The sequence below is a fragment of the Cynoglossus semilaevis genome, chromosome 6 (genome assembly GCF_000523025.1).
Source record: "Cynoglossus semilaevis isolate Cse_v1.0 chromosome 6, Cse_v1.0, whole genome shotgun sequence".
Lineage (NCBI taxonomy): Eukaryota > Metazoa > Chordata > Actinopteri > Pleuronectiformes > Cynoglossidae > Cynoglossus > Cynoglossus semilaevis.
Genome location: NC_024312.1, coordinates 4,534,433 through 4,561,860, shown reverse-complemented (window position 1 = coordinate 4,561,860; position 27,428 = coordinate 4,534,433). Strand labels below are relative to the sequence as shown.

General features: G+C 50.2%; 4 protein-coding genes across 9 annotated transcripts in view; 3 read left to right on the top strand and 1 right to left on the bottom strand.

The window, feature by feature from the left end:
• Positions 1-5,882, top strand: part of glsl (glutaminase like) — a 7,378-nt gene extending 1,496 nt beyond the window's left edge. For 2 of the 6 annotated variants that reach the window (XR_003049875.1, XR_003049876.1), the window contains exons 3-21: positions 698-798; positions 1,362-1,399; positions 1,524-1,620; positions 1,697-1,826; positions 1,936-2,002; positions 2,098-2,210; positions 2,289-2,418; positions 2,571-2,910; positions 2,987-3,045; positions 3,127-3,171; positions 3,265-3,323; positions 3,539-3,605; positions 3,689-3,739; positions 3,842-4,018; positions 4,135-4,266; positions 4,365-4,453; positions 4,573-4,634; positions 4,768-4,908; positions 5,108-5,882. Coding sequence is in view for 1 of the 6 variants with exons in the window: in XM_025056224.1 (XP_024911992.1) it covers positions 698-798; positions 1,362-1,399; positions 1,524-1,620; positions 1,697-1,826; positions 1,936-2,002; positions 2,098-2,210; positions 2,289-2,418; positions 2,571-2,638; positions 2,729-2,892; positions 2,987-3,045; positions 3,127-3,171; positions 3,265-3,323; positions 3,539-3,605; positions 3,689-3,739; positions 3,842-4,018; positions 4,135-4,273; positions 4,365-4,453; positions 4,573-4,634; positions 4,768-4,908; positions 5,108-5,186 (1,876 nt within the window). In the remaining 5 variants the exon portion in view is untranslated. Of the gene's footprint in view, positions 1-697; positions 799-1,361; positions 1,400-1,523; positions 1,621-1,696; positions 1,827-1,935; positions 2,003-2,097; positions 2,211-2,288; positions 2,419-2,570; positions 2,911-2,986; positions 3,046-3,126; positions 3,172-3,264; positions 3,324-3,538; positions 3,606-3,688; positions 3,740-3,841; positions 4,019-4,134; positions 4,274-4,364; positions 4,454-4,572; positions 4,635-4,767; positions 4,909-5,107 lie in introns of all 6 variants that reach the window. The other 4 variants (XR_003049879.1, XR_003049878.1, XM_025056224.1 and 1 more) reach the window with 4 other exon arrangements.
• A 78-nt stretch (positions 5,883-5,960) lies between these two features.
• ciao2a (cytosolic iron-sulfur assembly component 2A) lies at positions 5,961-7,567 on the bottom strand. The gene is made up of 5 exons (XM_008311343.3): positions 7,403-7,567; positions 6,992-7,156; positions 6,622-6,671; positions 6,364-6,409; positions 5,961-6,169 (listed from the first exon to the last, which is right to left on the bottom strand). The coding sequence occupies exons 1-5, from the start codon at positions 7,524-7,526 to the stop codon at positions 6,069-6,071; spliced, it is 486 nt and encodes a 161-aa protein (XP_008309565.1). The 5' UTR covers positions 7,527-7,567; the 3' UTR covers positions 5,961-6,068.
• Positions 7,568-7,938: 371 nt separating this feature from the next.
• Positions 7,939-20,637, top strand: spg11 (SPG11 vesicle trafficking associated, spatacsin). The gene is made up of 40 exons (XM_017033077.2): positions 7,939-8,192; positions 8,430-8,623; positions 8,833-9,066; positions 9,220-9,445; positions 9,527-9,664; positions 9,845-10,230; positions 10,332-10,477; positions 10,615-10,714; positions 10,828-10,983; positions 11,059-11,234; positions 11,357-11,533; positions 11,847-11,918; positions 12,008-12,138; positions 12,310-12,488; positions 12,607-12,805; positions 12,902-13,105; positions 13,187-13,293; positions 13,405-13,550; positions 13,754-13,918; positions 13,997-14,063; positions 14,181-14,343; positions 14,438-14,646; positions 14,739-14,838; positions 15,276-15,435; positions 15,524-15,808; positions 16,035-16,235; positions 16,311-16,418; positions 16,509-16,674; positions 16,784-16,998; positions 17,092-17,860; positions 18,033-18,175; positions 18,248-18,473; positions 18,550-18,684; positions 18,852-18,985; positions 19,068-19,187; positions 19,269-19,437; positions 19,523-19,599; positions 19,716-19,871; positions 20,195-20,346; positions 20,431-20,637. Exons 1-40 carry the CDS (start codon positions 7,975-7,977, stop codon positions 20,603-20,605), a joined length of 7,284 nt encoding a protein of 2,427 aa, XP_016888566.1. The 5' UTR covers positions 7,939-7,974; the 3' UTR covers positions 20,606-20,637.
• Positions 20,638-23,755: 3,118 nt separating this feature from the next.
• The window catches only part of LOC107988663 (kinesin-like protein klp-3), a 4,820-nt gene continuing 1,147 nt past the window's right edge, over positions 23,756-27,428 (top strand). Inside the window, exons 1-9 of the mRNA XM_017032882.2 lie at positions 23,756-23,942; positions 24,149-24,331; positions 24,493-24,603; positions 24,806-24,982; positions 25,069-25,182; positions 25,267-25,433; positions 25,892-26,552; positions 26,626-26,768; positions 27,179-27,239. Coding sequence (XP_016888371.2) covers positions 23,811-23,942; positions 24,149-24,331; positions 24,493-24,603; positions 24,806-24,982; positions 25,069-25,182; positions 25,267-25,433; positions 25,892-26,552; positions 26,626-26,768; positions 27,179-27,239 — 1,749 coding nt within the window. The 5' untranslated portion in view covers positions 23,756-23,810. The remainder of the gene's footprint in view (positions 23,943-24,148; positions 24,332-24,492; positions 24,604-24,805; positions 24,983-25,068; positions 25,183-25,266; positions 25,434-25,891; positions 26,553-26,625; positions 26,769-27,178; positions 27,240-27,428) is intronic.

Below are 27,428 nucleotides of genomic sequence, written 5' to 3'. Positions count from 1 at the left end.
TTGGTGAGAGACAGGCTGAGACGTGGCAGAGACACTGGGGACCGTCAAAGAAAGGACAGACGGAAAAAATGAAATTAAAAGCAAAAAAAACTGACAGAACAGAAGAAAACTCTGAATCTTCCCTGGTTCAATGGAGTCCCTAGAGTCTGCAGCTTAGAACCTGTTTAGAACCGCATAAAGAAAGGGACTGAAAAGAAAGTTTAACTTTGTCTCAAAGACTCTCCCATCATCCAGACAATATTTTTTACTCCCCCAGAACAAAATCTTTAAGAGACTCAGGAGCAGCTGCTCCACTTAGCCTTAGTTTTAGATTAACCTCAGTGACACCAACTGACCACAAGAGGCAGCAGTGACTTTGGTCTGAGTGAAAATCACTGATTTTCTCTACGGACTTTGGTCTGAGCTAAATCTCAGCGTATCTCCAGTGTTTCTAGAATGTTTTGTGGTGGAGGTAGAAACAACTATGACGGTCGGTGATGGTGAGAAAAACATGAATGGTGGGGAAGGGAGAGAGGGTGGGTGAGCGGCCGATGAGAGGTTGAAATGACAGACGTCAGAATGATGATCTGCAGACAGGACAGCTGTGTTGATGAGCACATGCGTGTGAGACAAAAACTTTAAATGGTTTTCTCTAAACCCCACCCCCTTGAACTCTGTTTCTGAACCGGGCGTTGAACCCTCCACTGTTTCATCACAGTTTTCAGAGAACGCCGTCACTCAGACGTAAGTGGAGGAAACGATACGGAGGATTGGACGGAAACAAGCTGCTGGAGCCTGACGAGGAGCCGGAGCCCAGAGGTGTGTGTGTGTGTGTGTGTGTGTGTGAGAGTGAGTGTGTGTTCACACACACAGCTAACTGATGACTGAGCAGCAGCCCAAATTAGACACCAGCAGAGGACGCCCACTGACAACCACTAATCACAGGGTGTTTTGCACACACACACACACACACACACACACACACACACACCCTCAGCTATTTTAACCACTTCTACTTTTGTTTCTGTTCAGATTCCACACAGTTTATACTTTTTTTTCACTGTGAAAAAACAAAAACTTCACAAAGAAATGAAAAATATATTTATATATATTTTAAAATGTTATTTCTGTGACATTTTCACACTGTACTATAGAAACGATATTTTTTATACTTTATTTTGATTGAATTATGTTTTGTTAAATAAAATACTATAGAAACGATATTTTTTATACTTTGTTTTGATTGAATTATGCTTTGTTAAATAAAATAACAACAATCTCACCTGGATGTTCTCTCATCACTTCCTGTCTATGTGATTTCCACAATAAAAGAACAGAGCTATGACTTTAACATCTGCTCTGTGTTTCCTCTCTGCTGACAGACCATGTGACGACAGACGACAGGACCAGTGTGAACCAGGTAACAGGTCTAACTCGGATTGTATCGACAAACAACAGACCGAGCTTCACTGTCAAACAGAAGTTCATAGAGAAAATCCCTGATTTTAGATCTGGTTACATTTTATTTTCTCTTTTGTTTTGAGGATGCTGCTCCTCGTCCAGCACCCAGGTGTCTGCTCCAGAACAAGGTCCAGACTCCAGGCCAGAAGCCTGTGAGCCTGGTCACTCCTGGATCTGCAGGTACTGGTCTGACCCTGTGACCTGCTGCGGGACAGGGATCTGTTCACTGTAGTGAAGCTGTTTGTGTTTTTCACAGCAGCCTCAGTGTCGTTCAGTAACGGTGGACTGAAGCCCCCTCTGCCCCAGGCTGTGGTCCAGCCAGAAGATCGCAGTTTCCTGCCTTCACCCTGGTCTCCACCTCAGCAGAGTCCTTCAAAACGCAGAGCGTGAGAAAACGTCTCCGACAACAATCAATAGTCACTCTCCCACATCAGAACCTCAAAGAGAAAATCATTGGGTCAGTGGGTCAGTGGATGGTTTTCTTTTTTCTTCCAGAGCTGCTGACGTGCTCTTTGACAGCTTTGCTTCACGTGGAAGAATCAACGTCGGCCACTTTTTTGAGGTAAATTCATTTCAGTTCTTTTGTTGAACGTTCATGTCTCTCTCCACATGTTGACCAACATGAAACCCTTCTGGGTTTGATTGTTTCTGTCTCAGTCTGTGTGGAGCGCTGGACTCCATCGGTCCGACCCGCGACTCAGGGAGTGTTTCTTCCACCTGAGGAAACTGCAGGACGCTGAGGGGACGGTGGACAGAACCGCCTTCCACAGGTCAGTCTGGATCTGCCCGCCCCGGGGTTGTGGTTGTGGTTGTGTTTTGTTGAACGCTGTTGTTGTTTCCTGCTGTAGGTGCGTCGCAGGCTTCGTCTCCTTCATCCTGAAAGCTCTGCAGGGAAGATTCGTCATTCCGGATTTTTCCACCTTCACTGAAGAGACTCAGAAGTTGTTCTCCAGGTGTCGTCAGTTCTCACCTGCTCAGGTTTCTACTTCCTGTTTCTCTCTAGTCGACATCACACGTAACTGTAACAGTCCAGACAGGACCGGGTCCAGCCCAGGTGGGCAGCGAACTGACCCTGAAATGGAGCCCGTACTTCACCTTTGACCTTTACTCTTCTGATTCTGACCAATCAGGACAAAGACAAGCAGAATGTGGACAGCAGCAGGTGGGCGGTCTCCATCTGCACCGTGGACGGACAGAGGTCTGTACCTGCTGGACCACAGCGCCACCCTGGGCTGGGTCACGTAAACTACAACAACCTGTCTGTGTGTGTGTGTGTGTGTGTCCTCAGACTGTCTCTGGGAGACTGGTCCGGTCCAGTGTGTCTGGGTGACGCCTCCTGGCCTCTGCTGTACGGTGTGTCAGTGGAGCTGCTGGGATCGAACCTGGTCCACAGATACGTGGGACTGGAGGAATATTCCAGACATGAGTCTCCCTTCTCCCTCACCAGGACAGGTCACAACACTAGTCTGAGTTAGTCTGGTCTGAGTTAGTCTGGTCTGAGTTAATCTGGTCTGAGTTAGTCTGGTCTGATTTTTTTTTCTGACAGGAGTTCCTCACAGTCCACTGACAGAGACTGGAGCCATTGTTGTATCATCTCTACTACAGGTAACATCCATCCATCCATCCATCCATCCATCCATCCTGTCAGTGATGACCTCTTGACCTCAGTCTGTTTTATGTCTACAGTCGTCCAACCAACTTTCTACAGATGAAGAGGAGAAATACGACTCAGTAAGAGATGAAGAGCAGACCTCACACCACAGTGTTTACACTGACTCACTGTGTGTGTGTGTGTGTGTGTGTGTGTGTGTGTGTGTCCTTCAGGTGCTGAATGTTATTCGGAGACTGTGTAACAGAGAACACGCCGACCTGAACAGCAGCAGGTAGAACTGGAGCAGTTAGCAGAAACAATGCTAACAGTTAGCAGAGTCAATGCTAACAGTTAGCAGAGACAATGCTAACAGTTAGCAGAGACAATGCTAACAGTTAGCAGAGACAATGCTAACAGTATCTGTCGAAGTTTCAGTGAAGAGGAAACAGATTTGTCTTAAAACAGAAATGAATTTCAAATCAATTTCATGGTTGATTTTCTGCTCAGTTTTCAACGCAACAGGAAGAAGAATGAACGACTCCACGCTCTCTCCTACTTCCTGCAGGAGAAGAAGGTGAGCCTCCTCCCTCCCTCTGTGGGTTTAAACACCTCCTCTGTTGTCTCTGAACAAATGTCCCCTCCTCTCCTCTGCTCCAGTGTTTTCCAGAGAAGGTTGACCTCCTCTCAGTGTTGGAGCTGCTGCAGCAGGTAGAACTACAGGAGACAGACCAATGCTAGGTCTCCGTTCTGGTTCTGGTTCTGTTCTGTTCTCTCTCTGAGGTGTGGAACTGTTTCTTTCTGCCCCAACAGTGCTCGTCCACAGAGGTGACCTGTGAATCGGGGGCTGTCATGGCCGCCTCGTTGGCCAATGGGGGCCTTTGTCCACTGTCAGGTGACCAGGTGCTGTCTCCAGCGTCTGTACGGAGTATGATGTCCATGATGCAGGTGGCAGGGATGAAGGAGTCCTCCACCGCGTTCCTCCACAAGGTCCACACGTCAAAGATCAAAGAGATAACACCACGAGGTCACAGCGCCCCCTGTGGTTTTTGGGGATTGGTTGCAGCCAAGTAATGTTGGAACTGTTGTTGGAACTGTTGTTGCAGACATCGGTACCAGCAGTGTCCAGCGGCCATGGAGTTCTGTTGGCTGCGGTCCCTGGAGTTCTGGGTCTCATGGCATTTTCTCCTGAGGTAGATTCCTTTGGAAACCCCTGGAGGGCGCTGCACTTCTGCCAGGTGAGGAGCTCAGCCCAGCCAGGACGCTGAAGCAGGGATGAAGTTCTCCCTCCTGGAAATTTCTGGTGATTTTCTTTTTTTTTTTCCCGTCTGTCCAGGAATGGTTTCGACTTTCCAACTCCACAGTTTTGACGTCAGGGCGTCCAGGCAGGTTCTGGTCTACAGACAGTGGAAGTCTGAGTCCGAGGTTGGTCCAGATCTTCTCAGCACCTCCACAAGTACCTGGAACTGCTGATGTACTGAAAAGTCCGTCCTCCGTCCTCCCACCCATGTGTCGTGACCTGTCCTCTGTGTGTGTCTCTGCAGGGCTATGACATCATCAACGTCCTGCTGGCTGCGTTCAGAGGAGACGTCCAGTCTCTGAGAAGGTGACGAAGCTCAGACGTGAAAATAACCAATGATGAGCTGAACAGGAAGTGATGATGCGAGGCCGCGGCCACTTCCTGTGCGTTCTACCTGGTTCCCTTCAGTCGGTCTCTTCTTCTGTGGCTGTCTGTGCAGGTATTTCCTGTCTGGAGTAGACGTGAACGCCGTGGACTACGACGGCCGCTCCGCACTCCATGTGGCGGCCGCTGAAGGTCACGCAGAGGTCATACGTTTCCTGTTGGACAATGCTGGAGCAAACCCTGCCCTCAAAGACAGGTGCGGCCCTGGACTCGTTTCAACTTCTTCTCAGCGTTGGTTGAGAAAAATGAAAATACATTTTAAAAAACAATAATTTACCGTATTTTTAGGACCATAAGGCGCACTATCAATGAACGGGTGGAAGTTTGATGTTCTTATTGTTATCACTTTTATTAAAGCTGCAGAGATGACGTAGTTCTGTGTTTTTTTTTCCCAGGTGGGGGAGCTCTCCACTGCAGGAGGCCAGGAGGTACAACAGAGAGGCTGCAATCCAGGTGCTGCAGGGAGTCATGTGACCCAACCTGAACCACGAGTTCACTCTTTAGTTTCCAGTAATTTTGCTAAAAAAGAGTTGAACTTTGTTTTAAAAAGGAAATAAAATAACAATATTGTGATTATTTTCCTGGAGAAAATCAGTGATTTCAGCTCCGACCAAACCTTTTTCACTATCTTTGATCAAACTTTGAACCTGTTCTTCTTTGAATGAGAAAGATTCAACTCTTTGTTCTCACGTCACCTCACACTGGTCAGTGGTGCTCATGGTCTCGGCTCCTGGTGTTTTTAGGACTAGTGATCATGGTTTTATCCAGACTCTGTTTCTGGTTCTTTTTACTGCAGTTTTTTCTGTTTCACGGCAGGATTTAATTCTGTTGTTCGATTATTTCTGTCTGATTTCTGTCCTCGCGACCACGTCTTCCCATAAGATAAACAGCACCCCCAACAGGTGAAGTTAGGTTCTCCGCATTTACGTTGATACATTTGAGCTAAGCTGTCAATCATTACTTTAAGTTTGACAATTAGTCAATGAGTTCTGACAGATGTAAAATAAAATCTTTATTTTCCTCCAGTGATTCTTTAGAAAAGTTTCAGAAATATTTTTAAACACACACACATACACACACACACAACTTACACCTAGAAAATTTGAGGACAAACATCTGAAAAGAGTTCCAGCACAAAATCGGAATTCTTCTTCTTCTTCTGTGGAGACGATGAGTAAAAAAACTCTGCACTCCTTTGCTGCAGCATTTCAAAGGCAAAACAAAACCTTTGCACATAGCCCGTGACAACGTGATTCCACCGATCAGCATCCAGATGACCACAGACCTGGGAACAACCAGTGTCTCAGTGTGGACAGGAAGTTCATCACACGTGTACAGGAAGTGGGTGTGTGGCTGTTAGTCGTCAGGTTCGGCCACACACTGCTCTACGATTTCCCTCAGGTTTGGATTTTCCATGGCTGCAGCCACTCGTTCCTTGTCGTTGATCTGTTTGTTGACTGAAAACACACACAGTGACAAACACGAGCTAACAAATCAAAACAGTGTGACGTTAGCATCACTGAAAGAGCTCACCAACAGCTACAACAAGCTAACTGAACTGGAAAACAACACTGAAACTAAACCAACATGCTAACAGTTCATAAATGGACCGTAAATGTATGTAATCAAAGACCCTGACGGCCACACTTACTGTCTTCTTCAGTGGAGTGAGTTCCTTCAGAGATGTAAATTTCCAGCTGAAAAGAGAGAAAAAAAGTTTGTGTATGATTTTCAAGTTTTTTTTATTAAACAGAAGAAGAAGGCTTTGGTTTGGAAAGCCCTGACTTTTCTCTTTACCAAAGTCCATAGAAACAAAAACTGGGATTTCGCAACACAGCACACTGCAGTCATTGGTCAACTGCGTGTGTAAACTGTATGTGACCACAGGAGGCAGTGGGCAACAGCTCACCTTGTGTTTGAAAGGCAAACATCTCTGCAGCTTCACCTGCAAACACAGTCCTGAGAGCACAGACAACAGCAGGTTCACACAGAGGTCACACAGGGTTCAATCAATACAGCAGGTGTGTGTGTGTGTGTGTATCACTTTTACAATGGAACAAAATTTCATTTATTTTATTTTTCTTCATAGATTTTTGATTTACAATTGAACACTTATTTGGCTGGCCACAGGAGGCAGCAGTGAGAAATTGGGAAATGATGTTTGTGCTAAACTGTCATTTACTACAGCTGCACTGAGCTGATAATGGGTCTGGGTGTTGTCATGTCTGTTGTTGTCAGACTGGTCCGTGGTCCGGTCCGTGCCTGTCCTGATGACCTACCGATCAGTGTTGCCAGAGAGCAGTGAGGAACCGTGGGAGAGAATTTGATGATAATCAGATACTCCTCATCCCCGAGCTCCTGCACCTCCACACACTCCTCCTTCACCACATCCAGCTCCTCCAGGGTGTTGGGCTTCTCTGGGTCCCGGATCGATCGGATCACATCTGAGACAGTTCCAGAGAACAAGAGTGTGACTCGAGCTACAGTTATGTTACCAGTATTAAACTACGGACAGCACAAAAAAAAGAGGCAAAAGTCACGTTTAATAATAATAAAAAAATCTAATGTTAGCCGTTTGTTGTCGTTGTTAGCTGTTTATTTAACACATTAGACTGGTTTCTGTCACAATTCCATGAGTGTTGAAGTGGCTCCTGTGAGTCCCGGTGTCGACGCCTGTTGTTGTTTCTTACCGTAAACCTCTAACGCTTTCTCCTCCATCTTTTTCTTCTTCAGGTCATTCCTGGGGCTCAGCAGTCCAGAAAACTCTACAAACTTCTCGAACGTTAAGGAGAGGAGACTCAGCGCTACTTCCATGATTTTAAAAACGCCATGTTTTTAAAATGAGAAGCTGCTTTGACTTTGACAGGAAACGGGGTGAAGACGAATCGGTCGGACTTCCGCTGATCTACAAACTCACAGAACCCCTGGTGTAACGTGGCAGAACGTTTACAGATCAGCTACAGAAGGTGTTCTCCGTTTGGTCGTTTTTGTTTTCTGTCTTGTTGCAAAGGAAAAGCAATGGATGACCAATCGAACGTATGCTTTAATAAAAATGAACGGCATCGGCAAACTGGCATCGGTAATCGATTAAGTTACCTTTTTGTTCACCGTTATCTTCCTAATGGCTAGTTTTGGTCAGCTGACAGGAAGCCGTGCTGTCATGTGACGAAGCTAATTGCTCAGTAAAGACAAGAACCAGGTCCAGTACTAGAACCAGGACTGGGATTAGGAGAATTCCTCCTCACTGTCCGCTGTTGGCAGGATGTTGCCGTCCGTGAAGCGGCTGGAGAGCACCGCCATATCTGTGGCTGTGATCCCGGAGAACCCGCAGTGTCCTGCGGTAGCGGACATCCGCAAAGCAGAGCTCTCACCCGGAGGATCTCTGGTTTGCTGTCTGCTGGAGCCCCGGGGCCAGCTGCTCCTGTGGGACGCTGCGGACAGAGAGACTCCAGCGGCGGCGGTGGATGGAAGCTGTTCAGAGTGAGTCAGAACCTGGTTGTCTTCACGCCTTTTACCCTTAAAAAAAGTATGAACTCGTGATGTTTACACGGACGTTTTTCAGTTTTTGAAGTGTTTAAAGTTCATCAATGTTCGTGGACTGCACGTTTTGCTGTACCACGTTTCTTTCTGCGCAAACGAACAACAGCAGGTCTGAGAATCTTCTGACGTTCGTTCAAACTGTTCACATTTGCTGCTCACTTCCTGTTTGTCTCCTAGTTTTTCCTGGGAGGAGTACTCCGGGGTCCCTGATCTCAGTGGTGGATCCAGGCCCAGACTGGTGGCTGTGGGGTCTGGGTGTGACCTGAAGCTGCTGGAGGTTGAAGCAGAGCGGTCAGTGTCCATCTCTGTCCTCTGTGTCTCTGACTGTCCTGCAGACCACCTGTTGAAGACCGTCAGGCAGCAGGACCACAGTGAGTTCTCCGTCAGTCCGTCCGTTAAACAACTTTAGACATTTACTTCCAGCCAATTAACAACAGAGTCAGGAAGACGACAGGAAGTTGTTGTCACTGGTACAGTGAACCGTAGTTTGGTTCACGGCAGGAATAATAATGTAAAGTGTAAGGAGTTGGCTGTGTTTTCCCAAAAGTCACAGTTCAGTTTTTTCTTTTCTTTTTTGAAGGCGTGTCCCAGCTGAGGTCACTGCGTTTGTTGTCATTTGTCACCGGCCGTTGCTTTGTGCTGCTGAACGACCATTGGCTGCTGCAGCTGCACTGGCAGTGTCAGGAGGCGGAGCCTCAGATTCTAACCTGCTGCAGCATCAAACAGCCGACACCCGAAGGAGGCGACGACGCAGCCGTCCACCAGTGTGTGTGCGGAGGAGCAGCGTTCGTCCTCAGCTCCTCTGGACTCATCTGTATCCTCATTGGTCACCCAGTGCTGTGCATAAGTTTTAGGCAGGTGTTTATCTTAGTAATAGGGTTTTAGCAGCTGGAAGAGGTTGGACCAGAACTAATGAATTAGTGGACCCTGAAGGGTGGAGGCTGTTTTCTCTAACTCCGCCCCCCAGCTGTGTGTGACATCACTGACGGTCGTCTGTTGGCCAGAGTGGACCTTCCTGCTTATCTGAGCTCCAGCCTGGACGAGGACGACTTCATGGTCTCCTGCTGTTCTTCTTCTCCCCCTGAGACGTGGTCGTCCTTCTGCCTCCTGCAGGTGTCAGCTGACCTCAGCACGGCGGTGGCCGTCACTCAGACCCACGCTGCCGTGGCTGTGGATCTGGACGAGTACTTCAGGTGCAGCAGGAGAAAAGAGGAGGTGTAAAATAAGGGCCCTGGGAGAAGCGCTCAGTTCTGCTGACCTCTTGTCTCTTCCAGGACCTTTCCAGACCACCTGCTCTGCGCTGCTCTCCCTGCCCGACCGGCTCCAGGACCACAGTACCCTGGAGACCAGGACGCTGAGTCCAACTCCACACACGTTGTTACCAACCTGGGCTTCACCTTCAGCACTGAGCGGTGAGTTCTCCATCGTCGTCATGAGCTTCAGGTCCTGGACTGTAGCAGGTCTGGGGTCAACAGTCTGACGAATTGATGCGGTTTTCAAAGCTTCGACCCCGGTGATCAAAGTGTTTCTCTTCATGTGGAGGAGTGAAGAAGGAGGTCTTTCCTTCATCTAACGTTGACTCCTCTCTGCAGCTCCTGGGAGGCTCGTCTCTCCTCCCTCCACAGCAGAGCTCTGCAGACTCCCTCCTGCTCCTCTTCCTCCTCCTCCCGGCCGTCCAGACCTTCCTGGTCCTCCTCCCTCCCTCACCTGGACTCCCACCTGACTCGGCCCTGGAGTCACAGCATGGTTCCCTGTGGAGGAGCGTCGGTCTCCTTCCCGGTCCCTGAGTCCTCCAGACCCGCTCTGCTCTCTGTCTCCGGGTTTTCAGCTGTGCTGACCTTCGTCTGCCCCAGGAACCAGCGGACCACAGTGGCATGCTGGGATTGGCAGCAGGACAGTGTGAGTGTCCACCAGGGGGACGGAGAAGCTGCTCCTCTGCTGAGATGTGGAGAGAGACAGCACAGACTGCTGCTCCAGAGTGAGTCACAGTTTTAGTCCCAGATGTCACTGATGATGGACAGAGGCGTGTTTGACCTTTGAACTAACCCCCCACTCACTCCCCCTCCCCCTTGTGTCCAGAGGATGGCGTTGTCCAGGTCCTGTTTTCAGTGTCCCAGCAGGACCTGCTCAGCAAATTAATGCTGTTTGGCAGTGCAGCCACAGTGGATGCAGTGTGTCACCTGAACAGCTGGGGGCGCTGCTCCATCCCCATCCATTCTCTGCAGGTGTGTCCTAGACCTACTGTTCAGGTCCAAGGTTTCCAGGTTTTTCAGGACCTGAGCATCTGTACCTTAACGTGACGTAAATAATCTCTCTGTCTGTGACCCTGACCCTGACCCTGACCCTGACCCTGACCCTGCAGGCTGGACTGAAGAACCGTCAGTTGGACACAGTGGACTTCTACCTGAAAAGCAAAGAGAACGTTCTTGATGAGTCGACGGCAGATCAGAGTCTGACAGAGAGTAAGAGTCGAGGCTGGTCCAGAGTCCAGAGAGACAGTCAGCTGTTTTACTTCACAACAAACGCTGACTGATGACCCACTGCTGTGTGTGTGTGTGTGTGTGTGTGTGCGCAGGTGTCCAGCTCCTGTGTCCAGCCCTGGACCTCCTGTGTTCCTCGGTCAGAGAGTCCAACAGTGAAGCTCAGAGTCGTCAGTTCTCAGAACAGCTGCTCAGCATCACCCTCAACTTTGTCAACACACAGATCCGAACTGTTCTGTCCAGCACATGCTGTTAGTACACACACACACACACACACACACACACACAGTCGCTGGACCAGGTCTGAACGTCCCTCTGGTCCACAGATGAGGACCCAGATGTCCACAGCTGTGTGGACGTTCTGCACCGTTACCTGACTGAGCTGAGGAGCTACATGAAGAAGTTTCCCTGGCCAGCAGGGGGCAGCACCTGCACCACTGATTCCTCTACTCAACAAAGAAAGGAGGATCAGCAGGACGAATGGGAGCGCCTCCCGATGGAGGTGATCCAGAATGTGTTTCCCTCTCGTCACTGATTGTCTTCTGTTAACTAACTTGTTGTTTCCTGGTCTGTATTTCAGTGATGACTCTAAGGTTACTCTTTTTTTTATTGTTTCACTCGCAGGAAGTGGTTCGTCAATCCATCCTGACCAATCAGATCCCCAGAGCTCAAGCAGTGCTGAGGAGGCGGGGCCTACCAGAGCAGCGTCTGTCGTCCCTGAGGACGGAGGGTCTGCGGCAGGTCTTTTCCTGCCTGCAGCAGCAGGACCTGAGCACGGCGACCACTCTGTTGGTCAACATGGTCAGAACCTGTCGTTAACGAGTTCCTCAGGTTTCATTACACAGTCAGTGAGGTTCAGACCGTGGGGCTGATGTCAAACCAAAGTCCACAGAGAAACAACGACAATTCGATCAGAAACACAACAGAAAACAAACGGCTCTTTATGAACTCAGTGCTGCCTCCTACAGGAAGGACACATACAGTGTGTATCAATGCAACGCTAGTACTTCACATCATACACACTGTCCTTGAGATGTACTGTAATGACAAAAGGCACCACACGTGGCACTGTTGGGTCAGCAGCAGTGACTGAGAGTCTTTGATGTTTTTACAGGGTTTTAATGTCAAGGATCAACTTCACAGACTGTGTCTCTACACTGACGACCGACACCTGAGGGAGTTAGTGGTGAGTCGGAACTCTTCCCCTCGTTTCCTTTGTTCATATGTTTGGAAGTCCGTAGTCCTCTCTGATTGGTTGGTTGTTGTTATTGTTAGGTGGAAGAGTTGAGGAGGAGGAGTTATTTTTCCGAAGAAGAGCTACAGAAGGTGGAGTTCATCAGGCAGGTGGAGAAGCTGGGCTCTCTACCAACGCCCCCCCGACGCCCGGCTAACTTTACACCCAGAGGGTAAAAACATCCGACAGGAAGTGACACCATCACTTCCTGCTGATAATGAGATGGCTAATTATTGTTGTTATTATTATTGTTATTGTTGTGTAACTGATTTCAGAGCTTTGTGTCGTTACATCCCATATTTCCCGTTTCATCAAAATTTAAAAACCTGTTTTATTCCCTCAGAAGTGTTCAAATGTTGGGAAGGGAGACAGGAGTGGGTGAGGAGGTGCTGGAGGAGCTGCTCTCCTCTAGGAGGTCTGGAGAGGAGGCACGGCTCTGGACGAACCTTCGACTGGACTGGGTGAGGAACTGGGACCAAAGCTGCCAGAGCGCCGTCCTGCTGTCCAGACTGGAGCACACAGGTGAGAAAGAAGCCATCTTCATCCTCTTCTTCATCCTCTTCATCACCACCTCTATGATCAAGGTCTTCATCCTCCATGGTGTGTTTGCATAAAAACCTTCTTCTCCCTGTGTGAACAGAACTTGGTTCCCGTGACCCGGTCGTGTTGTGGCGTCACCTGACCTCCATCCATGACCAACACCACATAGTGAGGTGGATCCAGGACCAGGAAACTGCCTGCGCTGCCTCCCAGTGGCCAGAGTTGGTTCCAGAGCTTGTGAACAACAACACACTGTGCAGTGTCTACATGAAGGAGAAGATTCTGGACCTGCTGGCCCGGTACTGAGGACAACACTGGAGGATCTGTCCCACGTCCAGGGTCTCGGACCCAACAGGACGTGTCAGATCCATGTTGACGTCTGTCTTCTTCTCCAGGAGAGGCCTGTTCATCCCAGACGAGCTGGAGGATCTGCAGAGGCTTCTGTGGAGACTGGCTCAGGGTGGGGGGGTGATGGCAACTGCTCCTTCTCTTCCTCGTTACCGATCCTCACAGGGACTTGACCTTCATGCCCTCTTCATCACCTTCTGTCTGGACCACGGCCTGCAGTATCTGCTGTACACCTACCTGCAGCACCACAGGTCAGTCTGTTCTGTTCTGTCAGGTTTCTGTGCTGAGCTTCTGTCTGTCACTTTGTCACCCCTGGTTTTCCCTGACTCCAGGCTGACGCCCAGGAACTGCCCCCCACTGAGCAGTCAGAGCCTGTCTGAGAGTCAGCCCTGGTTTGAGATGATGGTGAAGATCCAGGAGATCACCAGAGACCTGACAGGTAATGATGCACACTGACCACCAGAGGCAGCAGCTAAAATCACTGATTTTCTCCATGGACTTTGGTGAGTACAGTGTTTTTATAGTGACCTTTGAACTCCTGTCCTTCCAGACCCGGCGCTGATCTTCCAGGCCAGTCTAACCAGTGCTCAGGTTCTGTTGCCAGGCAGCCAGGCGTCTCTCAGCAGTCTTCTGTTGGAGGGTCATAGTTTATTGGCTCTTGCCGCTGTCATGTTTGCCCCCGGGGGAATTGACCAGGTGAGTTCAAAAAGTAAAATAAAGGATAGCCAAACAGTTTTGCACAAAAGTTAAAAGTAGACCAAAGGATATTTGGACTAAACACAGAAAGATTTACCCTTGGTGATTATGATGAAGTTAGCATGGCGTTAGCTAACATTAGCTAGTCTTAAACACCTCTAAAAAAATATATTTCTCAGCAATAACAACGCCCTGCCCTCTAGGTGGTGCTGCAGGGTGAAAGTTCCAGCAAGTCAGAGAGAACAGTTGACCCTCAGCTCCTGAAGATGGCGCTAGCACCACACTCCAAGCTGAAGGCTGCTCTGTTTCCCACCACCCCCCGAGGACATGGCGTGTCCTCAGACATTTCCATCTACCACCTGCTGCAGGTAAACATCTGAGATGGTTTGGAGGACACCAGGGCGGTCATGTGACCTCTAACAGCTGTCTCGCTGCTGTCTTCTCAGTCTCTCCATCCTCTGGATCCTTCCAGACTGTTTGGTTGGCAGACAGCGAACACCATCAGCTCCACAGGTCAGAGGAACCATCAACCAACACCGTCAGGTCTACAGACTCAAGTCTGAGTCCAGCTCACAGACCAAAGTCCATGGAGAAAATCTGTGATATTTTTTTTTTGGTTTTTTTTGACAGAGACATCTGAGCTTCCTCATTTCTCCAGCCCTCAACTGGTCCAAATGTTCGCTCTGGTGGAGAACTTGGACTTCCTTTACTACCTGCGTCACGGCCGGCCATCCTTCGCCTATGCCACTTTTCTAGTTCAGCAGCTGAACAACGATTGTGACCGGACCCTGATGTGAGTTCAACATCAACAACATCTGGACCCACGGCCGGTCGGTTTCAGAGTCCATTCTTTTCTGCCTGCCTACAGTGTGTTTGTTTTGTTGCAGATGCCAGCAGGCCCAGCAGGGGGCGTACAGGTTGGCTCTGCAGAATTTCCATGTGGCATCAGTTACATCTGCAGCTGTGTGTTTCTGTGAGCTGTTGGGAGTCTGCAGTTTGAAACTGAGAGTCGATGTCAGAGCCATGAACACAGTCCTGAACCACTGGAACCAACACAGCTCCCACTCTGATCCACTTCACAGACTGCAGACCCTGGGTAACACACACACACACACACACATACACACACACACACACAGAGTAAAACCTATGGTGTCGTCACACTGCCCTGTCTTGTTTGGTGCACAGGACAGAAACTGGTGGAGGCGGAGCCTGGAGCAGCAGCAGAGCTGATTGGTTGGCTGGAAGCAGCAGTGTCAGAAAGCGTGGAGCAGAAAGGCCTCGTCAGGTCTGACTGTCATTGGCTGTGTGTGTGAAATTGTGTGTGTGTGAAATTACTGTCATTGGCTGTGTGTGTGAAATTGCACAGTTGGAGTTGTACAAGAACGCCTTAAATGTTAGCTAAAGGATAGCTATAAGTTAGCTCCAAATGTGTTAAAAGCTTGTTTGAAAACTGATATGAAAGTTTAAAGTTAGGCAAAAATAACTAAAGTGTAGCCAAACGTCCAGAAGTTGTCCAGTCTAGAAATGTTTTAGTGTTGTCAATATAATTTGGGAATTAGCAACAATCATTCAGAAAGTAGCAACAACTAGCTACAACTTGAATTAAATAAAAATAGCCAAATGTTATTTAAAGTGAGCCACATGTTAGCCTATGTCTGTAAGTTAGCTAAAGGCAGACGTTAGCCTAGCAGTTGACAGACTTGTTCTTCTCGTTCTGTCCAGGTCGTCTTATGAAGCGTCCCAGGAGTGGACCGTACCAGTCCAGTTCTGTCAGCTCCACAGTCTGGACCTCAGCTCTGTTTACCCCGCCCACTGTGCTCAGGATGGACACTACATCCATTTCCTGTTGTTTGTCCAGCTCCACAGTTTCCCTCCTCAGCAGGTTGAGTCGTCACCATGGAACCCCCCCCCCCTTTGATCGGACCAAACGTCTGAGGTTCAAATCTTTTGACGCCTTTTCTTTCCTCCAGGTCAGGAAACTGGCAGCTGGCTTTGGCCCCGCCCTCCAGGCCCACCTGAGCCTGGTGTTTCAGGACCTTCATGTCCGTCCTCAGGCCCAGAGAGCTGGGGACAGTGGCTCGGAGGACCCGGAGTGTCTGAGCACAGCAAAGGCTTCTGGGAGTGGGGACCAGCCCCGGGAACTGTTCCAGGTCCTCCTGCAGAGCCAGGATCAGGGGGCTCCCTGCAGGTTCCTGCGGAGGCAGTCGCTGCTGCAACGCTGCCCCACGCTGGCCGTGATCGCCGCATGTCCACAGGTGACAGATTCACTCCACAGAGTCCACCTCTGGTCTTCACCACCCCCCATGACTGAGCTCAGATCAGTTCATGAGTGGCTGTGTCCACTTAGAGCTGGACGGACCTAGTGTGACCACATGGGGGCAGCAGTAGACTAACTGTTCCTGTGGGCTTAAATTGCTGATTTTCTCTATGGACTTTGGTTCAGGGAAAATTAAACAAACGTGTGGTCTGTTTGATTGACAGGGGGCGGAGCCACTGGCCTGCCTCTGTGTGTGGGTGTTGACTTCCGTCGATGATGTCACAGCAGGTGAAGCAACGACTCATCTTATAGAACCCGCCCAGCACACTGAGTGGACACTGCAGGACCTGTCAATCATCTGGAAGACACTGCTGGGGCGGGGCCAGGTCAGACCCCTCCTCCAAGGATTCCAGCTCTTTCTGAAGGTAGAAACCGAAATGTAATGAAATCTGTGACGTCTTTCCAGAAAAGTCTGATCATGTGACTGCTGTGCGTTTCAGGACTGCCCCCTGGTGTTGATGCTCAGCATGTTTGACCTGTGCTGTGACTACAGGAACTTCTCTGAGGCCAAAGAGAAGCTTCTGGATTTTCAGAGGACGCTCATCACTGTGAGTCCAACCACGTCCATCGACCAGAGACAGGAAACTGTCAGCGTGACAGCAGACAGCTTTGATGAGAAACTTTTCTTTTCCTCGTAGCTAAGGACCAGTGGTTCCGTCTCCTCCACCCTCCTCCCACTCCCGTGGGTGGAGGCCCAGGCCTCTGTGCTGCTCCTCACCTTGCTGGAGCGCTGCTCCTCCAGGTACGACCTCCACCACCTGCTGCAGCTGCTGGCTGACGTGGACGTGCTCTTCAAATCTAACGGTGAGCAGCTCTGTGTGAATGTTGACCCTGCAGGTCCTTGAACCCGACCTGGACCGGTTCTTGTGTTCAAGGTCCTTGAGCGTGACCTGGACCAGTTCTTGTGTTTCAGGTCCAGACTTCAGGATGCTGAGTCAGCTCAGTCAGCTGCTCCAGGACTCCGACCTCACGCTGTCTCCACGCCTGCTGCAGTGCACTTCACCTTCTGTCCAGCAGGAGGAGTTCCAGGCTACTGTGGATGCCCTGCAGGCCAGGGGGCGCTACACTCAGGCGAGACAGGTGGCTGAACTGGCTGGACTTCCTGTCCACCACCTGCTGCTGGGCCAGGTCTGGGACACAGTGGACTTCAGGTCAAGACTTCTCTGGATCGAAGTTTGTTTGTTTGTTTTTTAACTTTGAACTCTGTGTTTCTGTGTGAAGCTCCTCCAGGAGGTGAACTCCTTCAGGTCCAAGCCCCAGTGGAGGAGGCTGGAGACCAGAGTCTCCTTCTGGAAGAAATGTCAGGAGCAACTGAAGGAGGACGGACCACAGCCAGGATCTGCTGCCCAGTTCTTCCTGTCACAGGCTGAAGGTCCGACCAGGACGGCTGCTGAAGACACGGAGACCAAGCTGCTGGACACCAAGGAACGCTGCCTCCTGCTGGACACCCAGGAACGCTGCCTCCTGCTGGGCCTGGCCGCTCACTGGCTCTCCCTGCTCCACCCACCTCCGGTCCAGGAGCTGCAGAGCCTGGAGGAGAGGCAGTGGAGGAGCCGAGTCCAGCTGCAGCTCCTCACCACCTCCATGGAGAGGCAGAGTGTGTTCAACCTGCCGGGGTCCAACCTGGGGCCCGACGTGGACGTGTACCGAGCGCTGGTGGAAGAGTTCTCCTTCTCCCACATCTCAGCTCTCAACACTGACAACTTTCTCAGCACAGATGGACTTCCTGCTCCTGTAGGGGCGGGTCAGCAGGATCCCAACGTCCAATCAGCTTTGACCCCAGAGGAGAGAGAAGTTCTGCTCCTGCTGGTTGGACAGCTGTTGGACCAGGGCAGCGTCCATGAGGCCAGCCGAGTCTGCAGGTACTTCGGTCTCCACCACCCTGACCTGTGGTTGGTGCTGCGATGCCGAGGCCTGGCGTCCGGAGAGCTCCGCCCCCAGCCGCAGGACAAGACTGCAGAGGAAGAGCCAATCAGCAGAGTCCCCAGCTGTACGTGATAAGAGGACAGAAGGGGGGGGGGCTGAGGGACACCACCCACAACTGACCACCAGGGTAACAACTGAGGAGAGTAATCAGTCTGAATTTAGTTTTTTTCTCCCCCTCCTCCCTCTGTTGTCCCCCCCCCTCTCTTCACCCATCCCTCTGTCTGTCCTGCTCTCAGCGGCGTCTTTCGGGAGTCTGTCCCTCTCGATGCTCTCTCTCCCTGAGGACCAGGTGGTGCTGGAGCTCCAGAGACTGGTGGACCGGTGTCGCCACGGCGCCACCTACTGTAAACAGGTCCTCAGCCTGTACCGGCTCTCTAAGGTACAGCACTGGTCCAAAGGTCTACGTCTTCTCTGTTGGCTTGTTCGCCCATGCCTCTCTCTCTCTCCTCAGGAGCTGCAGATCTCCTTCAGTCAGGTGAGCAGTGAGGAGCCGCGCTCCGTCCTGGAGGCTCTGCTCCAGTCAGAACAGCCGGAGCGCTTCAGAAAGGCCCAGGTCTTCATCAGAGCCCAGGGTCTGAGTCCTGACTGTGTGGCCCAGCTGGTCTGCTCTGCTGTGACCCGCAGCCTGCTGACCCCCAGCCCCACCTCCACCCCCACCACCCAGGAGCTGCAGACTGGTGAGAAGAAGAAGAAGAAGAAGAGTCCAGGGGAACTGTGTCCTGCAGGACCCTGAGTTTGTCTTCTGTCCTACAGAGAGACTGGTGTTCAGACCGTCAGAGGGACGGGACTCCCTGATCCAGCTGATCAGACTGTGTGAAGACCCAAACCTGGTCGGAGCCAGACTGATGGAGGAGCTGGGTACAGTCTCCCTGAGAGACCTGAGCTGCAGTGAGACACACACACACACACACACACACACACTGATGAAGTTCCTGTTCCAGTTGAGGAACAAAACGTCATTCAAGCTCCAAGAAGAACTCTTTTGATAACATCTTCACACACACACACACACACACTTTGACCCCCCCCCCGTGCCCCCCCTCTCTCGTCCTCAGTCGTGGAGTTGCTGATCGTAGCCCATGACTGTTTCAGTCTGACCTGTAACATGGAGGGCATCGTCAGGGTCCTCCAAGCCGCCCGTCACCTCAGCCACGCCCACCTCGCCCCAGGAGAGCACTACAGCCTATTGGTTAGCCCCGCCCACTGACCTACAGACCAGGAGAGGTCGCTGTTGTATGTCTGGGACGATAAGTGTGTGTGTGTGTGTCCAGGTGCGTCTGCTGACCGGTGTGGGCAGGTACACTGAGATGACCTACGTCTTCGACCTGCTCCATCAGAACCATCGGTTCGAGATGCTGCTGAGGAAGAAGGTGGACATGGACCGAGGACAGGTTCTGGTTCCAGCCTTGACTCATGTCCAGCCGTGGGTCTGGGGGACGTCCTAACTGTGTGGTGTTTGTCGTCCTGGTCAGAGCTCCAGTCTGAAGACGGCCCTGCTGGACTACATCAAACGCTGCCTGCCTGCAGACAGCGAGAAGTACAACATGGTGGCGCTGTGCTTCAGCATGAGGAGGGAGATCGGTGAAAACCACGAGATGGCGGCGAGGACGCAGCTGAAGATGATCGAGTCCCAGCCCTGGGGTGAGGGTTCCAATCCACGTCCTCGTAATCTGTTATTCCGACGTCAGAGATGTGTGAAATGTAACGTAGATGTGTCTCCCCCTAGTGGTGACTGCTGACCTGATCAGTTCACTGGTCAAAGTGTTGGCTCTGCTGAAGGACGCCGCAGAGAGTTTCTCCAAGGTGATGATGTCATCACCACCACACACACACACACACACACACACACACAAACAAACAAACACACACACCTGAGGGAGATTAACTGTGTGTGTGTGTGTGTGTGTGTTTCTCTCCAGGACTGGTGTGTGCGTCAGGCGACTCGGTGTGTGCGTACGGCGAAGCTGGTGTCTCTGCAGCTTCACTTCCTGAACCAGGGCTCAGACGTACGTGTCATCAACCTGCGACCAGCCGAGCTGCTGAACGCTGTGGTGCTGACTGTGTGTTGTTACCAGGTCTGACCCCCCCCCTCCCCCCACACACACACACACACACATAAGTCTTAATTTGTCTGTGTTAAACAGAACTACTAAGATTTTCAAAATAAAAGTCTCATCACTGAGACTGTTGATAAAACTGAGTTTTTTTTTTAGTTTGATGACTTTTCAAAGTAAAACAGAGAATTTTGTTTTACCACACAGACTAATTCAGTCAGACCAATGTCAAAATAAAGGCTGACCACTGCTGCGGTCATTATCCTGGCCCTGGCTGACCACTGCTGCGGTCATTATCCTCGGGGAGGTCAGGTTAAAGGGACAGTCTGTTCTTCTCCACTCAGGTCTTTGTGGTGTCGGAGGCGTACAGCTACAGTCCAGACTGGGCGGAGATCCTCCACCAGAAGGTGGTCCTGAAGGGAGACTTTGTTTTTCTGGAGGAGCTGAGACGCCATCGCCCGCTGACGTCCAGTCTGTTTGAAGACGTTTTTAAAAAGTAGGTGAAGGTTCGCCGCGGTCGTCGGGTCTTTGTGTCGTTGTCTGAAGTCCACTTCTCCACGTTTGTCTTTGTCATCTTCAGGTTAGACTCCGCCCCGAGCAGCGTGACACCCAACGTGAAGCGTCTGCTGTCGTACTGCGATGACGTGTACACTCGCTACAGACTGGCCTATCAGAGGAGTCTGAACGACGTGGCCGAGAACCTGCTGCAGGACGTCAAGACGTCCAACTACCTGAACGACAGACTGAGCAGCTGACCAGGATTGACAGAGGCAGATTTACACTGTACAGTCCTCAGGCCTTACAGTAAGAAAGTCACAGGTTCAATCTGTTTCACCACCCTGAAACTTTAGAAAACCTTTTTTTTTTACTTTTTTTTCGTGTTCAGTTTCAACTTACAGATTTTTTAATTTTTTTTTTACTTTGATCCAAACGTGTAAAAATGTACAAACTGACATTAAAGACAAGTTCTCACAGTTTTAGTGTCGGCAGAGATTCATGTCTCATCTCTGAACAGCCCCCAAACCCTCCAGCTAAGATTGTTCATTTTCATACTAATATAATATTAATAGAAAGTTCTGTAATCGGTTCTAATCGGTAACTTTGTTCATGTCCATCTATTCTGCTTTATGGTTTAAAAGTCGCAGTGTGAAAAAGAAAATCATCTGGAAAAAAGACAGTCTGCTAACCATCTCCTCCTCATCTCCTCTGTCGTCTGTCACTCCGTGGCTCATCAACCACGGAAAGGAAGAGACTGTTTGGATCAAAGGGGAAAAGGAGGACCAAAGGATGAAACATTAAAGGACGTTGCTTCTCATTGGTTCTGTTTATGGATAGAACATTAAGAATTCAGCAGAGACAAAGATCATCCAGCAGGGGGCAGTAACATTCTGAATGTTCACTGCCTTTGAATACCACCTCCAACTGAGAGACAAGGGGCAAAAACTGACACCAGCTGTTGGAGCAATGTGGGAGGGGTAACAGAGGAGTGAGGGCAGGAACCACAAGAACACCACCCTGAGGAGGGCAGGGAGGGGCAGAAGGAGCGGGAGGCGAAACTAGTCCTGAAACAAGGTGACAAGGATGAAAGAGCAGGAAGAGTACTACGTTCTCTGAAGTACTCACCTGAAGACACGTATATAAATATATATATAATAATCTAAATACTACAAGATCATCGACCACAAAACACAGAACCAAAGAAAGAGTGAAGGAAGGAGGAGTGATCGAGAGAAGGAGGCAAGGGAGCAGACATTCACTCCACGTAGGGTTTGAAGTTGATGGTTGCAGGAGGGAACGATCCAACGTCAACTATGCCTCCAACCGTTGAAGACCAGAGGCGGAAAATTCCGTCGGTCCGTCTTCCTAAGCAGAACCTTTCTGGACCGAACCAACACGGACGGCAACGTTGTGTGATGCAGGAAAACGGCCAGGAGGAGAACTCCCTGCCCTACCTGAAGTGGCAGTTGGACCAGGTGACGTACCAGTATGAGTACAGTACCGAGCTGTGGGGAGACCGGGTCTCCACCATCCTCCAGAAGCTGCAGTGTAAGGAGGAAAAGATCAAGGCTCTGCAGAAGGAGGTCACCGAGGCAAAGTCAGAGCAGGAGTTGCTGAGTGAGGAGTTGGCGGGGAGCAAACGGGATTACCAGAGGCTCACCTGGAAACTGGACGCCTGGGAGAAACATGTCCTCCGACAAATGGAAGAGCACAACGCCACCAAACGGGAGCTGGCTGAGTCTTGTGACCAGCACAAGGAGGCGCTGTTGAAAATCGAGACGCTGAACATCCAGGTGGAAAACCTCAAAGAAGATGTGGAGAAATGGAACCAGGAGGCCTCCAAAAACCACAACGCCTACGAGGAGTTGAAGGAGGAGAAAGCAGACGAGATATGCGTCCTCAATGAGGAGAACAACCGTCTGAAGGAGACCGTAGTCAAGACGGAACTTTTAATCAACAGCCTTAAGCAAGATATGGTCAAAACAGAGAAGCTCCTCCACAAGGAGCGGGCGGTCGGTGCTACGTTTGTGGACAAAACCATTGCTCAGCAGACGATTGTCGACGAGCACACTAAGACCATCCTAGCTCTGCAGAAGGACAACAGCAAACTGGCCAAGCTCCACCACAGCCTGGCCGAGAAGAACTTTGTTCTCCTGAACAGCAGCAAGGAGGCCACGCATTTGAAACAAGCCACCAGAGACCTGCAGGATCAGGTGAGGCGCAAGACGGACCTGAACGTTACCCTGCGCTCCAACGTTAAGGAGCTGCAGAGGAAGAACGCACGCTTGGAGAACGAGAAGCAAGCGTACGAGTGCAAAATGGAAAAGGCTAACCGGGAGCTAAAAAGCAAGAACCTCAAACTGATGCGGGACGTGGACTATCTCACCCAGAGAGTGAGGGTCTGTGAGCAACAACGAGCCAAACAGAAGGAGGACGTGAAGAAGCTGGAGGCACAACAGCACCGCATTCTGGGCGACATAGAGACCTGCATGTATGTGATTGAAGATCCCAGGTTGTTGAGACGATCGGTCATGAAGCTCAAGTCCAACTGTGGCGACCATCTGAAGAAAGGTCAGGTCAACGACAACGACGGCTCCTCCGCCAAGAAGGTCCACAACGTCAACAGAGCTCTTCACACCACCAGGAGAGCCAAGGAACGAACGGAGCAGAGGATGGAGAGTCTGGCCACCCAGTTCAACCGGGAGAGGACCAACCTGATCACCGTGGTCAACAAGCAGAAGGAGGAGATCGCCGAGCTGAAGATCAAACTCCACAACGCAACCAAGCCCAAGCACATCAGTTCCTGGGTGAGGAAGAAGGTTCTTCAGCGACAACAGGTCAGGAACCGATGATCATCCACGACCTTCTGGACTCACTGACCAACTGAAGCCAACAGTTGAGCAGCGCAACGAGGCAAAGACAGAAGCTGATGAGTTCATGAACTGTTCTTATCTTCAAGGAACGTTGAGCGACCAGGTCTTCAGATGAACTCATTTAGATTTTTAAACCACTCCCTTTGGCCTCTGATTATACGTGGCCTGTTGGCTCTCTGCTGCCACGTGTGGTCAGTGTGAGTGACATCACCATCACACACTAAAAACAGTGTTGATTTGACCATAGTCATCATGAAGGATGAGCCAAAACGCTGCCCTCTGCTGAGCAGCTTTGGTAGTGTGGACAGAACAGCAGTGGTACTTTAGTGTGTTTCTATGTTTTTTTTTTACAGTGAAGATATTCTGTGGAAAATAAAAAATAAAAATCTCTGAAACTGTTGTCTCATTGAAGACGAGAGTCATTTGCCTGTGGGCGGAGCTTTAATCCAATGAAAGGAGAAAAGCTCCACCCACATGTGTGTGACTGGACTGACTAACGTGTGTGTGTGTGTGTGAGACCGTGGTGTCGAGTGACGCCTGCCCTCAGCGGTCGGTGACATCACTGCTCCGTCTCTGTCTGGACGTCAACATGGGCAGCGGAGTATCCAGGTCTGAGCGACCGGACGGAGGAGAGGCCGAGGTGACGCCTGTCTGTGTGCCTCCACCTGCAGCTACAGCGCCACCTGCAGCTCCATCTTCTGCTGCACGTGGAGCTCTGCAGGTAAATATTATAATATAAATATTTTCTCCTTCCTTTTTAATTCCCTCCTCTCTCTCTTTGTTTTATTCCTTTCTTCCACTGTCGTTTGCTTTTTCCTCTAACTCCTTCCCATTTCATCTCTTCTTCTTCTCCATTTTTTCTCCTTTTTCACCTCCCCCTACTTTTTTATTCTTCTTTAACAGAACTGTTGCTCTGGTCCCTTTCAGACAAATACGGAGGAAACAGCGCCATCTTCCTCCCACATTATTGATGTTCAGTCTGTGAAGGATGAAGAGGTGAACTCAGCAGAGAAGGATGAGGAGGAGGAAGAGGAAAATGAACCTGAGGAGAAAGAAGAAAAGGAGAAGACGGGAACCCAGGACGGAGCGGCAGAAAGTTCTCCAGCGTCTGTGAGAACGTCAACTTTGTATTTGTTTATTTATTTATTATATATATATAAATATTATTATTTATTAAGTTTATAATTCTATAATATAGAAGGTCAATGTTGGGGTGTGTGAACCTCACTGGTGCAGTGGCTGGGGGTCAGAGGTCAACCTTTCTGTTGTAGGACGAAGGTGAAGAAGTGTCTCTGGATTTTGAGACTTTTCTCCATAACGACGGGACGCTGTACAGCTGCTTCAACCAGCAGGGGGCCAGAGTCTACGTCGACATGTCGCAGGTGAGGAAGTGGAAAAAACGGAACTTTATCAACATTTTTTACTCTTTCAAAACAAGTCATCCTCTGCTGCCTCTGGTGGTCAGTTTGTGTCACTGTGAAAATACAAACCAGTCCCATAATTGATTTAGCTCAGTGACCTACAGCTGTACTCTGTAGGTACTACAGTCTTTGACAGTTTGTTGACGTCACGTGTCTTTTCTAGAACCTTCAGCCTTTCCCAAAGGAGTGGTACGACCAGGGGCGCTTCATCACCTCCAGCAGTGAAGTTCCTGGTCACCTTCAGACTCTGTCCAGCGTTGAGCCCACGGTCAGGGAGGACGACCGCACGGGCAGCGTCTACATCCAGGGCAAAGGAACCGTCATAACCTACATGTTTGAGGTGAGTTGGAGAAGAACAACTATGGTCCAGAAGGTTTTCTGACCTTTCACCTCTGACCTCTTCATCATGGATGGTTGTTGTTCCAGGAAAGGCAGAACGTCTGCAGGTTCTGGGACCCTCAGTCTGGGGTCTGGCTGCTGTTGCCGCTGCAGTGGGAGATGAATATGGACTTTGTGGACGCTCGAGTTCGGAGGGTGATGGTGAGGAGGACAGTGAAGCTGCTCCTCAAACTGTCAGAGATCGGTGAGAACATCTGTTTCATCTGAGGATGGTTTGTGTTTCAGTCGACCCTTCCAGGTCTGGTGGACCAGAAGGAGATCACCGCAGCTCTCCGACAGTGCAACTACGACCACGAGGAGGTCATCTCCGTCTACCTCGCCATGTTTGGAGACATCCTCCTGCAGGCTCCACCCAGTGGAGACCGCAACTATGCTGACCTCAACTCCTTCAGGTCCACAAAAAATGTTTAAAAGTCAGAAGTCGTCCGTTTAGAGCAGGGTTCCACTCATTTACTTTAACGTACCTTATATGCTGGGGTACTTTGATGAAAAGCCTCAGTGACTCTTACAGTACTATTACATGGTTCTTATGTTAGCCCCAGTGGTTAGCATCTAGTCCAGGGGAACCTATGGCTCGCGGGCCAGATGTGGCTCTTTTGCTTTTACTTCTTACCACAGTAAGTAATAAATAATTTCGCTGAAATTCAAGTAAAACATTACAGAATTCATAGTGTCAATCTTTTTGCGTTATGTTAAATACCTGCGGTAAAAGAGGTTTGAGACAGAGGATGATGTCGACAGGAAGGTCAAGGGTTAAGGGTTTAGTTGGAATTCACAGGTTTGAAGGTGAAGAGGAGTTTACTAGATGTTGTTAGAGGTTGAAGGTTTGAACTCGTCTGTATCCCAGCAGAGCTCTACTGGAGAGAGACCGCGTCATCGAGGATCTGAGGCAGAAGCTCCAGACCAAAGAGAAGGATGTGGACAACCTGTTCCAGAGGAACAGCTACCTGTCCAGGGAAGTCCACTACCTCAGCGACGTGGTCCAGCACCTCAACCAGAAGATGGCTGAGCTGGAGACTGACAAGCAGGAGGCCCGTGAGAAGATCAAATCTCTCCTGAACCGCCCAGCTCCTGCTGTCCCACCTGCCCGAGCCATCACCAAACCCACGTTGGACGCCGACCACCTCCGCCACGTGAGGCACCGGACGCGGGACCTTAATGTCTCCAACAAAAAGCTGCGATCTACAGTTCAGCAAGCGATGGGTGACATGAGGAACCAGCTGGAGCAAATACAGGGGGTTCTGGGTAATTTGGCCCAGGTGGAGAAGGAAAGGGCCGGGGGGGTGGAGGAGCTGCGCTCCCTGTACAGACGGGAGGCGGTGGAGAGGAAACGTCTTTACAACAAGCTGTTGGAACTCCAGGGGAACATCAGGGTGTTCTGTAGATGCAGGAAGAGCTCAGCTGTCAGCTCCTCTTTAGAGAAGACTGACGACCAGGAGGTGGCGATGGTCTTGAAGGGCAGCAGGAAGAAGTTCCAGTTTGATAAGGTGTTCCCTCAGAGCAGCACACAGGTACAAACATCAAAGTCTGGAGAACATGTTGTTTCTGATCTGTGACATCAGTAATGGAGATGTGGTCCTACAGGAGGAGGTCTTTGAAGGAACGCTGCCACTCATACTGTCCTGTGTGGACGGATATAACGTCTGCATCCTGGCCTACGGACAGACTGGCTCAGGGAAGACCTACACCATGATGGGCAACAAGGAGAACCCTGGAGTCAACATCCGGTAAGACACCAGGAACTGGTGGAGGTCTTTGAAGTCTGGTTGCTGGTGGAGTTTAGATCCAGATAGATCCAGGAACTCTTGGTTTTTGGAACCAGACCAAAAAAGGGAGTTTGTTGAATGATCTGGACCATGTTGATAAAGTGGTTGTGGTTCTGTGGTCTGGTCCGGTCCAGGTACAGCAGGTTCTGGTGTCTGACAGATCACAGGTTTAAGTTTCAGTGGTTTAAGGTTTTCCGGCTCCTGTAACTTGAACTGTTGTCAAACCAATTAGTCTTCACGGTGGGACTGGACTGGACGGGTCGGGTCACATGACAGCTGATCATAAATATGTGATGAGGTGGCGCTGCAGAGGCTCAGACCAGATCTGTTACAGCAGCAGGTTCTGGTTTCACTGCAACTGTGTTTGTCAGGTCCATACGAGAACTGCTGCGGATCTGTGACGGGAACCAGAAGATCTCCTACACCCTGAAGGTGAGAACTTCCTGTCTGGTCTAGACCGTGAAGGTGAGAACTTCCTGTCTGGTCTTCACTAACACTCTGAGGTTTGAGGAACTGTACGACCTTGTCTCTGCTGGTCTACTAATATCCACCCTGAACCTTCTAATCTGGACCTTCTGATCCTCTCAGTTGTCTTGGTCAGAACTCTTGTTTTTCCGACTT

Coding starts and splice junctions, on each gene's coding strand:
- ciao2a (XM_008311343.3), bottom strand. CDS start 7,526: ATGGAAGTAGCGCTGAGTCTCCTCTCCTTAACGTTCGAGAAGTTTGTA. Junction 6,672..6,991: donor CTCTCTGGCAACACTGATCG/GTAGGTCATCAG, acceptor CTGTGCTCTCAG/GACTGTGTTTGCAGGTGAAG. Junction 6,410..6,621: donor GTTTGCCTTTCAAACACAAG/GTGAGCTGTTGC, acceptor CTCTCTTTTCAG/CTGGAAATTTACATCTCTGA.
- spg11 (XM_017033077.2), top strand. CDS start 7,975: ATGTTGCCGTCCGTGAAGCGGCTGGAGAGCACCGCCATATCTGTGGCT. Junction 10,984..11,058: donor TGTTCTGTCCAGCACATGCT/GTTAGTACACAC, acceptor TCTGGTCCACAG/ATGAGGACCCAGATGTCCAC. Junction 18,474..18,549: donor CACCCAGGAGCTGCAGACTG/GTGAGAAGAAGA, acceptor TCTGTCCTACAG/AGAGACTGGTGTTCAGACCG.